Here is a 12,982-nt window from a genome sequence, read left to right on the forward strand (position 1 = left end):
CACAGGTTCAGCATCCAGCCTGCAATGGCGTTAATTATTCATTAGCTGGCAATTATCCCTCTTTCTGCCTGTCCTCAGATTGGAATTTCAGAAGCACTCGGCGTTCTTCTCTGTTCTCAGCTCTCCGGGGCTCGGGGCAGGGTTTGGTGGCTGCACAGCTGTGGGAGAGCTACCAAAGTTCAATTAAACCGTTTATTCTGATTATTTAAAATAAAAAACTCAGAGGATTCCCCCCCTCCGTGCCATTTGTTTGGGTTTTTCCCTAGGGCAGCCTGGTTGAACCTGGATCGTACTGCTGGTTTTTATGGGCTAAGCTGGCCTTCCCGTGCTGCTGGAAGCTTTCTAGGAAAGCATTCCAGTGGGCAGGGCTGGTACAGCCTCACAATTCCCTCCTGCAAGTCTGGGAGGGCTTTTTCGGGTCGTGAACGTTTTGTTCCAGCTGTAGCACAGACAGGGTCAGGGAGTCTGTGCTGGGGAAGTGCTTGGAATGCTGACAGAAGGATTTCACCATGGAAATGCTTCTGTGCAGGAAAAAACCCAAACGGAGAGAATATGGGATGGCTGAGGTTGGAAAAGGCCTCCAAGATATTTGAGTCCAACTGTTCCCAGCACTGCCCTGTCCCCAGTGCCACATCCGCAGGGCTGTGAAATCCCTGCAGGGATGGGGGCTCCACCTGAGCACCTTTTCCTGAAGGAATTGCCCCAAAATCCACCCTGAGCTGTTCCTGGGGCTCCTACCCCTTCCCCAGGACACAGACAACTTAAGCAGCTTAAGAAATGTTAACACCTAGGATCATATAAAACACACACAAAAGGCATTTTTTTCTTATTTATATTTATTTGAAAACCCTCCTGCTTTTCAACAGCTCAGATGAAAGCTCCCATGCTGAGATCTGATTTTTGAACCCACAGTCAAGACAATCCCATTGAACAGAATTTTAAGAGCTTTGGATCTGCCTGAGGAGGGTAAATGCACTGTGTAGCTCACCTGGCCAACGTGCTCCTGTCCCTCCAAGGCAAGGTTTGGGCACTCACAGCAACTCTGGGAGGTTGCTGGTCCCTGTTTCTCCTTTTTGGGAAGAGGAGGCTGGAATCTTCCAATGCTTCTTCCAAGATTCCAGTGGAATCTTCCAGAGGCAGCGTCTTCCGATGCTTTCAGTTTTCCAAGATACCATAAATGGCTGGAGGAGGCACTCAGGTGGGGATCAGCCACAGTCGGACTCGATAGCCTTGGAAGTCTTTTCCAACCTTCACCATTCTGTGATAAACTATTAATTATCCTATAATTATCCAGTCCTTAATCCCTCCCATCATTCTGCCCCTTGTTCCTGCCTAGGAACCAGTCCAGGAGATCCCACCAAGGACCAGCTCCAAACCCTGAACATTCCCAAGAATCCTTCAAAAGAGCAGTTGGCTGGCAGTACCTTGTTCCCTGCTGGATCAGCAGGAATTATCTGTATTTTTGTACTTCTGGGTCACAGCTATTTAAGCTCGTTACAAAAATAAACATCATTTATTTCACAGAGCAGATGCATCTCCTTCTTCAGAACCTCATTAAATTTTCCTAAAAACGCAACACGTGAGGCTGCTGCCAAAAACTATTGGCAAACAGCAAAAATGCCACAGGACTCCGGGTTCCTCCTGAGCATCTTCCCAATCTTAGTGCAGGACACAAAGACACTGGACAGACTTTTAAACGCTTGGTAGTTTTGTTCATTTATTGTAGAAAAGTTATTGTAATGCAGTTCATCTTTGTACATCTAAATTCCAGAAAACGAATCCATAGAAATGAGGATACTATGGGCATGCAGTCTGCATGATCCTGGTCACAAAAATAACACCACTTTTTTTTATTCTTTTTTTTTTTCCAATTTTTGTAGTTTTCTTTGAAAGCCACTAAAAGCAGAGGGAGAGCAGAGCATGCACCACTGTACACATTGCATAGTATATGGTACCCACATGCCTGGTCAGGTGCTACACACACGGGGTCTAGAGGGCAAAACAAAGGGAAAATCAGCAGAAAACACAAATTTGGGGTGGTTCTGTCCCAGTAAAGGCAATAATGTCTTCACCAGTGTGGCTCTGAACTGGCTCCCAGCGAGGCAGCGCTGCCAGGCTCTCCCTGGGAACCAGTTTGGCTGAGAAACAGAGATTTGCCAGGATGTGAGAAGCCCAAGGTCTGGAGTGTGCAGCTGGAATGGCAGATCCCAACGCTCTCCCCGCTCTGCTTGCACACCATCTGCATTTGCTGGCCTGACTCTCCCTGTCTGCCCCAGGAGGGAACCAGTCAGGTGTGTCCCAATCCCAAACACACCTGGGCCCACACACAGTTCCTCAACCTCACCTCCCTTCAGGTTTGCAGGGAATTCTTGGGAATTTGGGGTGCTGTGACTCTTCCCTCCCCCCTCCAAGCTCTGTACAAACATTTCCTGGGAGCGTTTCATTCCCGACCTTGGGCTGCTGCTGGGTTCACCAGTCCCATCCCAGATCTACACATTGGCCAAAATTAAAGTTATTCATGTGATTTCAGCTTCCAGGAGGAAATCAGCAGAAATGAATGCAGTGGGCTTTGTGATTTGAAAAGGTCCTTTTTGTTGTCATTAATTAATTTATATGGAAGGGATACAAGTTATTGAAAAATCAATCCCATGTGCAAAATGCCAAAATCAACTGCTGAAGTATCAGGCAGCGAGTAAACAGATCAAAAATGCAATAAATCCACTGATGCTGGATCAGAAATCTCCCCCTTGGATCCAAAACCACGATGCCAGATGCAGGAGTGGAATTATTGTAAATTTGTGCTATTACAAATGTGCTTCTTTTCCCTTGCTCTGTTTTCACACTGTTGGCAGAGGAGAGAACTCTGAGCTCTGTGGGTTCCCTGCTGCAGAGCAGATCCACCCCGGGCATGTCCCAGTTAATTACAGCTCAATATTTTCAATATTGAATATTTTCAGGCAATATTGGTAAGGCAGGGGAGGATCAGGAGGTGCTATTGCTGGGCAGACCTTGCTCTGGGACCAGAGAGGAGATGGTGTAAGTGCCAAGGAATTTGGTTTCCAAATTCCCGAGGCAGGTCCATAAACCATCCTGGGACCAAGCCAAGGCTGCTCCTTCCAAAGGAGTGAAGGAGTGACACTTGTTAACATCTGAAATGATTCCACCTCCTCCCCAAATCCTCTGATGGACCTAATCACAATATTTCTCCTGACTTCTTGAGTGGATTCCACACACACTGAAAGAAATCTGAACTTTCACTCCTAAGTAGCATTTTCACCTCTTTCTCTGAGTTAATTCCTTACATGTATTTTACAACTTTATTAAAATTTCTGGTTTTTTTTAAAGATTCAACTTTATTTTTCTATATAAAATAAACTGGGCTTGGTAACAACCTCACCAAGGTTATTCAAATGCCTCTTAAAATGACACCACACTCTCTTTTAGGATCATTTAAACTCCATTTCCCCAGAGTTAAGCTTGGCTGCATTACAGGATCCTGCAGCCTTTGTAGGACTAATATTTGAAGGAATCAGAGGCAACTCCAACAAAATACATGGCAGCAGAATGCCATGGATCCAAACCTGGACTGGCACCAGCAGGGGTAACAGAACATGATGTTAAAATGCACATTTTTAGGAGCAAACCCAGGTTTGTATAAATGGCATTTTATAAAATATGCATCTGATTTTGTCATGTGTAGTCTCCAATTATTTTGCCTTATAAAAAAAATCAGGAATATGGGATCAAGGACGAGTTTCAGAAGTACTGAACCTGTGAAAGAAAATATAGCAGAGGACACATTTAATGGATTATTAAAGAAAAAAGGAGTGTCAGAACCCCTGACTTACCCAACTCAGTGTGCTGTGAACAACAGGAATAACAATATTGTTTTAGAATGGTGAAGTCAGTAAAGACAGGAGAGTTTGGATGCTCCAGGGAATTCTGTGGTATTGAGACCAAACTGAATTCAGAAGATTTGGCATCAAACTGAAGTTACAAATATCAGCAGCTGTGAGTTGCACATCCCATGGGAGAAGTGTTTGGCATCAGGAAAAGAATCTGTACATGTTAAATACAACTCCAGGGAGAAAGTATTTGAAGGTTAACAATTACAATAATTGATTCCCAAACATAAGATTGTGCTGAATTTTCTCTTTCGAGATTGTTGTTATCACCTTGATTGGTTAAATCCTTGTTAATCCCAAAGTGTCTGAATGAGAAACAGATAACAAACAACACAACTTAAAAAACCTCCCTGTTTTATAAACATTTGTAAACCCTCTGTCCCTGCCAGAGCTCAGAACAGAGCTCTGGTCTTTAGTATTATTTTAACAACAAGAAATGATGTGAGGACTGGAGAATGAGGCTGGATTGCTTCAGTCAGGAACACATGAACTCCTCAACTTCAACTAAACCACAAGAGAGCTGCTGAGCAGTGCTGGAATCCCACCAGGAATTACCAATCCTGATCCCCAGCACAGCTTTCACTCCTTACTGTGTCCTGAACAGAAATCTGCTCTTCAAACAAACACTGCCCATAGGATCTGCAATAAATGAAGAGTGTCCCAGCCTGGCTGCTGTATCTGTACTTCAGGAATATCTCTTTGCACAGAATTTAACACCCCAGCAAGGAGGGAGACCTGCAGGGCCCCTTTGATGACAATGGAGTGGGCTCTGGGAGAGTCAAGGCAGCTTAACCCCAGGGAATGAAGGACCTCAGGCCCATCCCTGGCTTCCCTCACAAGTTTGTTTTGGTCAAGCCCAAGTTTTGGCACTTGAGATGTTCAGGTGATGGATTGTGCAGAGTGTGGTGGCTGGGGATCCTTCCCTGGCCTGGGGTGACATGGAAGACTGAAAACAAGGCTCCAAAAGGCTCTAGGAAACATCTGACTGCAAATCTGCAAATATGCAAATCTCCTCAAGCAGTTAACGAGCTGATCCCTAATCTAGTGCAGAATAAAGAGCAGCAGCTGCTGCCCAGGGTTCTACAGCTGCCCTGCAACCAGGGCTTCAATGCACAAACAAGGAAAGCTCAGAGAAGAAGGGGCTGCCCAAGGCCTCCTTTGTCCTTCCTGTGTGCTGGACATGGAAAGGGGCTGGAGAAGTTCCTGGAGGATGCTGCCCTGGGCTGCAGCACAGAATCCTGCAGGAGCTGCCACTGCCAGGTCCTGCCACGTTCCCTGAGCCTCAGAGCTGCTCTGGCACCTGCAGCCAGAGGGAATGGGGCAGGATTGGGTCTGGCAGATCCATCCAGAACTCTGGGATTCCAGTGGATGCACAGATTTCTACATCTCCATTGGGATCACCCAGTGGTGCTGCAGCTGCCTGTTAGGCAGTGGGGTCATTAAAATATTTAATTAATCAGGTGTCTGCCACCTCTTAACGCTGCTGGGGATGGTTTAGGTTTGGGTGCCCCACAAAGGACATGGATTGCTTTTCCCAGCAACTTCAAGAGAATAATCAGACTCCAGGATGCTGGAAACACCAGTGGTCTTTGCCAGCTGGTCCAGGACGTAGAAGAAACCAGAATATTCCAGAAATTCCTGTAGTGCTACATGCTTTCAAAGCCTGGGTTCAGCAGGCTTTGGGATGGAAAACAAGCAGATAAAAAAGTTAATGATCCTTATTTTGGGAAAAACATAGTTGTGACATGAACCTGCACAAACAAATGCACGTTCAGCATCATAACTGTGTGAATTCCAGGGAATGTGTGCGGTGGGAATTTCGGGAGGTTGTACGAAATGGGCAATGGGGCTCAATTTTCAATCCCATGGGATCTAAGGCTTCACAGATGGTGTAAAACACAAGGTCCAACCACAGAAATTCATCTCTTGGAAGGAACTCAAGACTCAGCAGGTGAAAGAAATGATTGGTAGGAAGTAAGGCAGCAATATCTCCAAGGATTTATCATAGCTCTTGGAATCCAAAACTTGGAATCAGCTCCACGACTTCCCTGGGAGCAGATTTTTGTCTGATGTTCCCTTTTTATTGCAATTCTGACTGAGATGTTGTTTGAAATTGTTTGTCAGGGATGGCTGGTGAAGCCCACTCCCTCCCCTTGGGTTTCATGGCTGGAATGGATCTTCTGGAGGGTTCTTGTGCGCTGCTGGAATGGTCAGACATGGTCAGACATTCCCAGGTGGGCTTGGGAAGATGGAACATGTGGGCAGCTACTCAGGGTACTGGGATGTAGGGACTTCACACACGGGGTCAGAGGAGGGGATTGCTTTCCATTTAAAAAGCAGGATAAAAGTGGGAGAAAAATCTGATGTCTCTACACTCCTGTTCCATTTTGGGACTTCTAGCTGTATTCAGGTAAAAGAGTGGGAAAAAACAAAGACTATTCCCGACCCCCAAGCACACAAACCATGGAGTTTGTTCCTTTTCCTGTCCCTACTTCCCGTCTCCTGTCGCAGCTCCTCCCTGCTGGTCCCAACAAAACTGTCAGGACTGGCTGAACTCAAGAATCATTTGGCTGCAACATTCATGCCAGGTCTAAAAATAATTTGGAACTGGAAAGTGTTTTGTAACTGCTGCAATAATTTGGGATATTTGGCACTCTCGAGAGTTTACATTTGGTTTGTCTGAAAAAGCCATTCTGGAAAGAAATCGTTAGAATAAATCCTTTTACTCCAACCTGAAATGGAAATTGAGCTCCCAGCAAACAAATACTGGAGCTGACTTTCTGACTTGCAGTGGTTTGTAATTTTCAGATTTTTCTTCGTGTTTGTTTTTTTTTCCCAACATGCTCACGTCGACTTTCCAGTCAATTCACCCAAATTCCAACAGGAATTGGTTTATAAATTGGTTCCAACTGGAACTGGTCATTTGGAATTTCCAGCACAGGAAATTATTTTATAAGTGCCTCGATAAGTACCCAAAATTACAAACGGATGTGTCTAATACCTAAGGACGAGAAAAAAATATGGCTATAAATGCAAACGCTGTATTAAACCCAAAAATAATCCCAAAAACAACCTCTATGATCGGGCAGAAACGGAAGGGCCGGGCTGGGTTTTGCTGCCCCCTAATTAAACATCAATGACAGCAGGGTGCAACTGCGGTGTCACGGTCACACCTGCCAAATGAACGTGGTATAATTGTTATTCCTAGCTACGGTATGGCGAGGTACCAGCGGGGGGATGCCGCTCCTCCCCAGTCCCAGCACTCAGAGCCGGTGCCGTGAGTCGTGGCTGTAGCCGCCGGGGGAGCCGCGGGTGCGGTGGGGTTTGTACGAGTCCTGGTAGGGGTCGGGGAACTCCTCTTCCACCAGGGGATAGTGCTCTCGGCTGTGCTGGGAACTGGAAGACAGGCGGTTCCTGCTCTTGCGAGCCCTCTCGTTGTGGTAGTTCTCGTCGGAGCTCATGAGGCTGCGCCGCTCGAGGGGAGAGTTCTCGGCGGAGTGCGCGCCGTGCCTGCCGCGCTGGCTCTGCGGGGCCAGAGAACCAGAGTTAGTGAGTGCCCGGAGCCCGGCCCGGCTCTGCCCAGCCCAGCCCAGCCCTCCAGCAGCTCCGGGCTCTCCTTTTCCAGCAGGGCCCGGCTGCTGCAGGGCCGGGAGCGGGCCGGCTCTGCTTCCTGGAGCTCCTCGCCCTGCTGAGTATTACACCGAGCATGAAAAGTGAGCTGATGTAGTCAGCATTTATCACTTTTCTCTGATCAGGAACAGAACATTCACGCTGCTACTCTGCTTAGGGAATGTCTAAGCGTCCATTTCTGTGGTTCTGGAAAACATCTGAAGATGTTTGTTTGGGCTGTTTTTAAAGGTGCAGCTCTGGGCCTCAGTTAAAACCCTTCCTATGACCAAACCATTGATGGTTAGCCAAGGGGAGGCTAAATTCATTGGATAATAAATTATTTCAACTGAAGCACAGTATTTAAATATGTGGACAGAAAATTCCTTCCTGAGATAATTCATTAATTAGAAGCCTTTACTCTCCTCACGTTCCCATAATGAAAATGCCCATCGTTTTCCTGAGATAATTTATTAATTAGAAGCCTTTGCTCTCCTCACGTTCCCACAATGATAATGCCCATCATTTGTCACATGAACAAAATTAGTTCATGTTTTTTTGCCAGTAAATGGCAGAGTGAAGAAAAAACCTAAAACAAGCACTTTATTTGCTTTCACCACACATTAAAACTCTGAGGAGCCATCAGCACCCATCTCTCAGGACAAACTCCGTGCTGAAACTCCAGCCCCTTCTCTCTGGGATTTAAAACCTTCCTCCTGCTGCTACAGCCTCTGCCTGGTGACTGTTCCCTGAATAATTGATCTCCAAGGCTGCTGTGGCTGGGGCAGGGATGGGGCAGGGGTGTGTGCTTACAGCTCGGGGCTGCTGCTGCCAGGGAGACTCCTGGAGAGGGGCCCTGAACCTGGGGAGTACTCCTGGAGGGGATCCCCATTCAGAGCACCAGGCTTTAGTGGGGATTATGGCAAGGGGCTTCAGAAATTAAAGGCAGGCTGGGAGACATGGGGGTGTTCATCTGGAGAAGGCTCCAGGGAGAGCTCAGAGCCCCTGGCAGGGCCTGAAGGGGCTCCAGGAGAGCTGCAGAGGGACTGGGGACAAGGGATGGAGGGACAGGAGCCAGGAAATGGCTCCCAGTGCCAGAGAGCAGGGATGGATGGGAGATTGGGAATTCCTGGCTGGCAGGGTGGGCAGCCCTGGCACAGGTGCCCAGGGAAGCTGTGGCTGCCCCTGCATCCCTGAAGTGCCCAAGGCCAGGCTGGGCATTGGGGCTTGGAGCAGCCTGGGACAGTGGGAGGTGTCCCTACCCATGGATGGGCTTTAAGGTCCCGTCCAACCCAAACCATTCTGGGGTTCCTTGATTCCATGATGAATTACCCTTGTGTTTATCTGACAATGATGCAGGTAAGATGTATAATCCCCTCATCAATCCTAGCTCACCCCTCTGCCTCCCCTGTGGGCATTCAGCTCTGGGGCTGCAGGAACCTTCCTGCTTCCCTGGCTGTGTGCTCATCCCAGGGCTGCTGCTGAGTTCCCAGGGTGTCAGCATGGGACACACCTGGGCTGGGTACACCTGGCTCGGATGGCCCAGGTAGCTGTGTGATTGGGATGACTGCCTGCAGGAATGGACCTGAAACCCCAATGCCCTGGAGCCTAAGGAACATATCTCTCCAAAACCTGAGCTACAGGAGTTGAATCCAGGCACTGAAATGAGGCTAGATGTGTTTAGAGCTAACCAGTCAGAGGGAAAGGACTGGTGCCAAGGAGTTAGAGAATCCCAGGATGGTTTGGGTTGGAAGGGAAGCTGAGGATCACCTAATTCCTTCCCCTGCCATGGCAGGGATACCTTCCACTGTCCCAGGCCGCTCCAAGCCCCATCCAGCCTGGCCTAGGACACCTCCAGGGATCCAGGGGCAGCCACAGCTTCTCAGAGCAATACATATTTTTCTGGGCAAAGATCAAATTTACTCTTCCCACTCAGCTCAGCATCAAGCTCTTCCTTTAAGGAAGGCAATTCCCAAGGATCAGGTGTGGCAGAGCCAGCACTGCCACCTGTGCCCTCTCTGACTGCTCTGGATCTGTGCCACAGAATGTGACCCTCATGAGCTCCCTGAGTCAGGAGCTCAGGTGGAACTTTCAGTTCTCAGTAAGCAAAGTCCAGGCCACGGCCAGGTGGAAATGGGAGTCTCCCAAAAGTGGATTTGGTGAAGCAGGGACAGCCTGTCCCAGCACACCTCTATCAGGCTCAGTGCTATGTAGCCTTTGGGCTTTTGCTTTTCAGTCCCTGAGGTACCAAGGGCAGAAGGAATATAAAATCTTCCTGCACCACAAGCACCTTTGCTAGTTTAATTAGCCTGAGTGCCTTTTAATTACCACACAGATCATCACAGTGAAAGCTGATGCAAATCCTTCACAGGTTTGAATGGGCATAAAACCTCCTGGTGGGCAGCAGGGATGGTGGAGGTCCTTACTGTGAGATACCCATGGAAAACAGCAGGGCCTGAACCCTGGTGGCACAGAAAACCTGCAGCTGTGGTTGGGCACGGATCACTCCGGGAGAAATTTACCCCTCTGCAGAGCACCAGCACCATTGATCCCACCGAAACCCTTTGGAATTCGGGTGAAGTGGGGATTAAGTGATGCATACCTTCAGCCAGCCCACTGCACAGGGGTGATTTTCATCTTCAGTGTGAGTTTTCCCTAAGTAAATGGAGCAACATTTCACAGTTATTGCTGGTGTCCATTGATCAGAGAGAAATAAATGCCTGAAAAAAATTCTGTGGATACACCCAGTTCTCAAAATGAAACTGAAGAGGTGAAAGTTCTGCAGATGGTATTTTATTGGTATGAAGGGATGGAAAACTGAAATTTTAAGGCAAGTGGAAAATGGAAACAACAGTTTACATGTGCATGTTATTATTAGTAACAGAACAGTGCTTGTGCATTCAGCCACTCAGGAGACAGTGACTTGCTGGTCCCAATAAAACCAAGCAGGGCTTTAGAAAGGTGAGTGCAGGAATTAAGCACCTTCAGGGAAGTGCAGCTCACTCACAGCAAAGCCAGCTGGATGTTAACTGAAAACACCAAACAACAGTCATTTCCTCCAAAGCTGTTACCTGCTTCCAGACACTCCACAAGCAGAGCAGACATTTGTTACATTTGTCAGGTGAATTATTCATTAAACGTCATTTGTTCAGTTCTATTTCTGACGTACATTAGCAAGTGACACTCCTGGAGTCCCACACACACTGAAACTTGCAGGATTTAAAGCTCCCTGCAAATCCTGAGCCCCTCAAGCATTCCCAGTTATTAGCCCCAAACATTTCTGGTTTCAAACTTAATAAAGCACGTACTTCTCATTAAGGACTATTTACATGCCACGATTGAAGTGTCAAAGTTCAGCCGAGTCTGAGCTATCCCTGTGGAAAAAAAGGGTCACAATTTTTTTCAATGGGTAAAAAAAAATAATAAAATAATGCCTTTTATTCACACTCAAAGAACAAGCTTTTCCACCCATAAGCCAACGTTTGGTGAAGTTATGAGGGTAGAATAAAAGGGATCATAACAGAGCTGCCTGCTGGCTAGGAAATGGTGTAGTTCCCACTAAAGGCAGAGCATTGATTCCCAGAGGAGCTGCCTCCTCCCTGGCTGCATCCCCAGTGGCTTGCAGAGCCCCTGGCAGCCCGGGCAGCCCCAGGTGCTCCTCCTGCCCCGGGGCCCGTTCCTACCTGCAGGCCGGAGATGGCGGCGGGGTACGGGGACAGCGCGGCCGGCGCCAGGCTCCTGCCCAGCAGGGGCGTCATGGGCGCGGCGCTGGACGTGTGCGTGGCTCTCCAGTACGCCTCCAGGTACTCGGCCAGGTGCTCGCAGGCGTCCTCCAGCTGGTTCTCGTCCAGGATCACGTCAAACATGTCCTGGGCACAGGGACACAGCACGGTCACGGCGGGGGACACCACGGGGGTGGAACACACCGGGGGTAGCACACACTGCCCGTCACAGCCAGCCTTGGAGTGAACGGGAATCAGGGCAGGGCAGAGGGGAGGGAGCTGAAGGCATGGAGAGGGGTTCCTAAAACAGCAGGGAGGGACAGGGGGCATGGATGCACACTGGAACACAGCAGGAAGGGAGGAGACACTGCAGAGGAATTCCTGCATGGGAGGGAGGTGAGCCCCAGAGCAGCTGGGGCTGCCCCTGGATCCCTGGCAGTGCCCAAGGCCAGGCTGGACACTGGGGCTTGGAGCAGCCTGGGACAGTGGGAGGTGTCCCTGCCATGGCAGGGGAAGGAATTAGGTGATCCTCACTTCCCTTAGGTGATCCTCAGGTGAGGATCCTTCGGTGATCCTCAACTTCCCTTCCAACCCAAACCATTCCATGACTTTGTAAAGTCTAGTAAAGAAAATGGTACAAGTATTTCTAGAAGGTGACCAAGAGCCAAAGCCCTCAGGAGTTGTCTCCCTGGGTGTTGCATGAGCCCTGTTTTGTTTCTGGGCACAAAACTCTTCCATTTCTATCTTTCTTTCCAGTGCTGATGCCCCTAAAGCCATTCCCACAGCAGAGAAGGCAGCAGGCAGTCCCGACAGCAGCAGCATTCCTGCCTCAGGGAATTCTCCAGACACCTCCTCCATGTGCTGGCTGAAACCACCTCCATCCCTGCCTGTCCTCCAACCTGCCAGAACCAGCAGAGCCCTTCGAGAGAAACACAACCCTATTTTCAGCAGTTCAACCTCCTATCTCATCTCTAATCTTAACTTTGCAAAATACTGTGAGAACAGCACAGGAAATGGAAAATAAGTGCAGGTGCTGTGGGTGTAAAGGGCAACCAGCACCAACCACAGGCTGCTCTCTTCCACCTGTTTTCACAGCTCTCAGAATAAGATTTAAAATGATAAAGCAGTTTTTCTTCTTTTCTTTCATTTATTCTCTTTTCCCAGCATGGCAGAGAAAAGTTTCCTCCTCTGCCAGCAAGGAGGAGTTTCCTTCTAATCAGAATATTCCTAACACTGCATCCCTTGGTCCAGTTCAGTGTTTACTACTCTTCTTTTGCTCCTCTCTTTATTTACTGCTTTGACTCTTTTGCTATTCACCCACATATTGATGCACCACACATTCCAGTCCATCACTCACCTGTGGAAGAAGTTATCAATTAAAACACAGTTAAATTAGAAATTTTAAAAAATGTGGTTTGCTTATGTATATTTTGCTTTGGAAAAGATTTAAATTAAACACTGCAATATTCCTGGAGTCCTGCAATGTTCTTGGAGCCCTGCAATATTCCTGGAGTCCTGCAATGTTCCTGGAGCCCTGCAATATTCCTGTGTCCTGCAATGTTCCTGGAGCCCTGCAATGTTCCTGGAGCCCTGCAATGTTCCTGTGTCCTGCAATATTCCTGTGCCCTGCAGTGCCCAAGGCTGGCTCGAGCAGCATCAGGGGCAGATTAGCAAGGAATTAATAATGAAAGCAGTTCCTGAGCTCAAATATGCCCAGCTATTTTTACAGCTATTTTTACAGTGTCTAGA

The 12,982-nt window shown here is 48.2% G+C and overlaps 1 protein-coding gene across 4 annotated transcripts in view; it reads right to left on the reverse strand.

Annotated features, from left to right (window-relative positions):
• Positions 1–1,709: 1,709 nt before the first annotated feature.
• CACNB4 (calcium voltage-gated channel auxiliary subunit beta 4) overlaps positions 1,710–12,982 on the reverse strand; it is a 47,960-nt gene continuing 36,687 nt past the window's right edge. For 2 of the 4 annotated variants that reach the window (XM_030952136.1, XM_030952138.1), the window contains 2 exons: positions 11,195–11,380; positions 1,710–7,429 (listed from right to left, as the gene is read on the reverse strand). In XM_030952136.1, coding sequence (XP_030807996.1) covers positions 7,169–7,429; positions 11,195–11,380 — 447 coding nt within the window. In that variant the 3' untranslated portion in view covers positions 1,710–7,168. Of the gene's footprint in view, positions 7,430–10,113; positions 10,167–10,819; positions 10,886–11,194; positions 11,381–12,982 lie in introns of all 4 variants that reach the window. The other 2 variants (XR_004060877.1, XM_030952137.1) reach the window with 2 other exon arrangements.

This window comes from Camarhynchus parvulus, chromosome 7 (genome assembly GCF_901933205.1).
Source record: "Camarhynchus parvulus chromosome 7, STF_HiC, whole genome shotgun sequence".
NCBI classification, from domain to species: domain Eukaryota; kingdom Metazoa; phylum Chordata; class Aves; order Passeriformes; family Thraupidae; genus Camarhynchus; species Camarhynchus parvulus.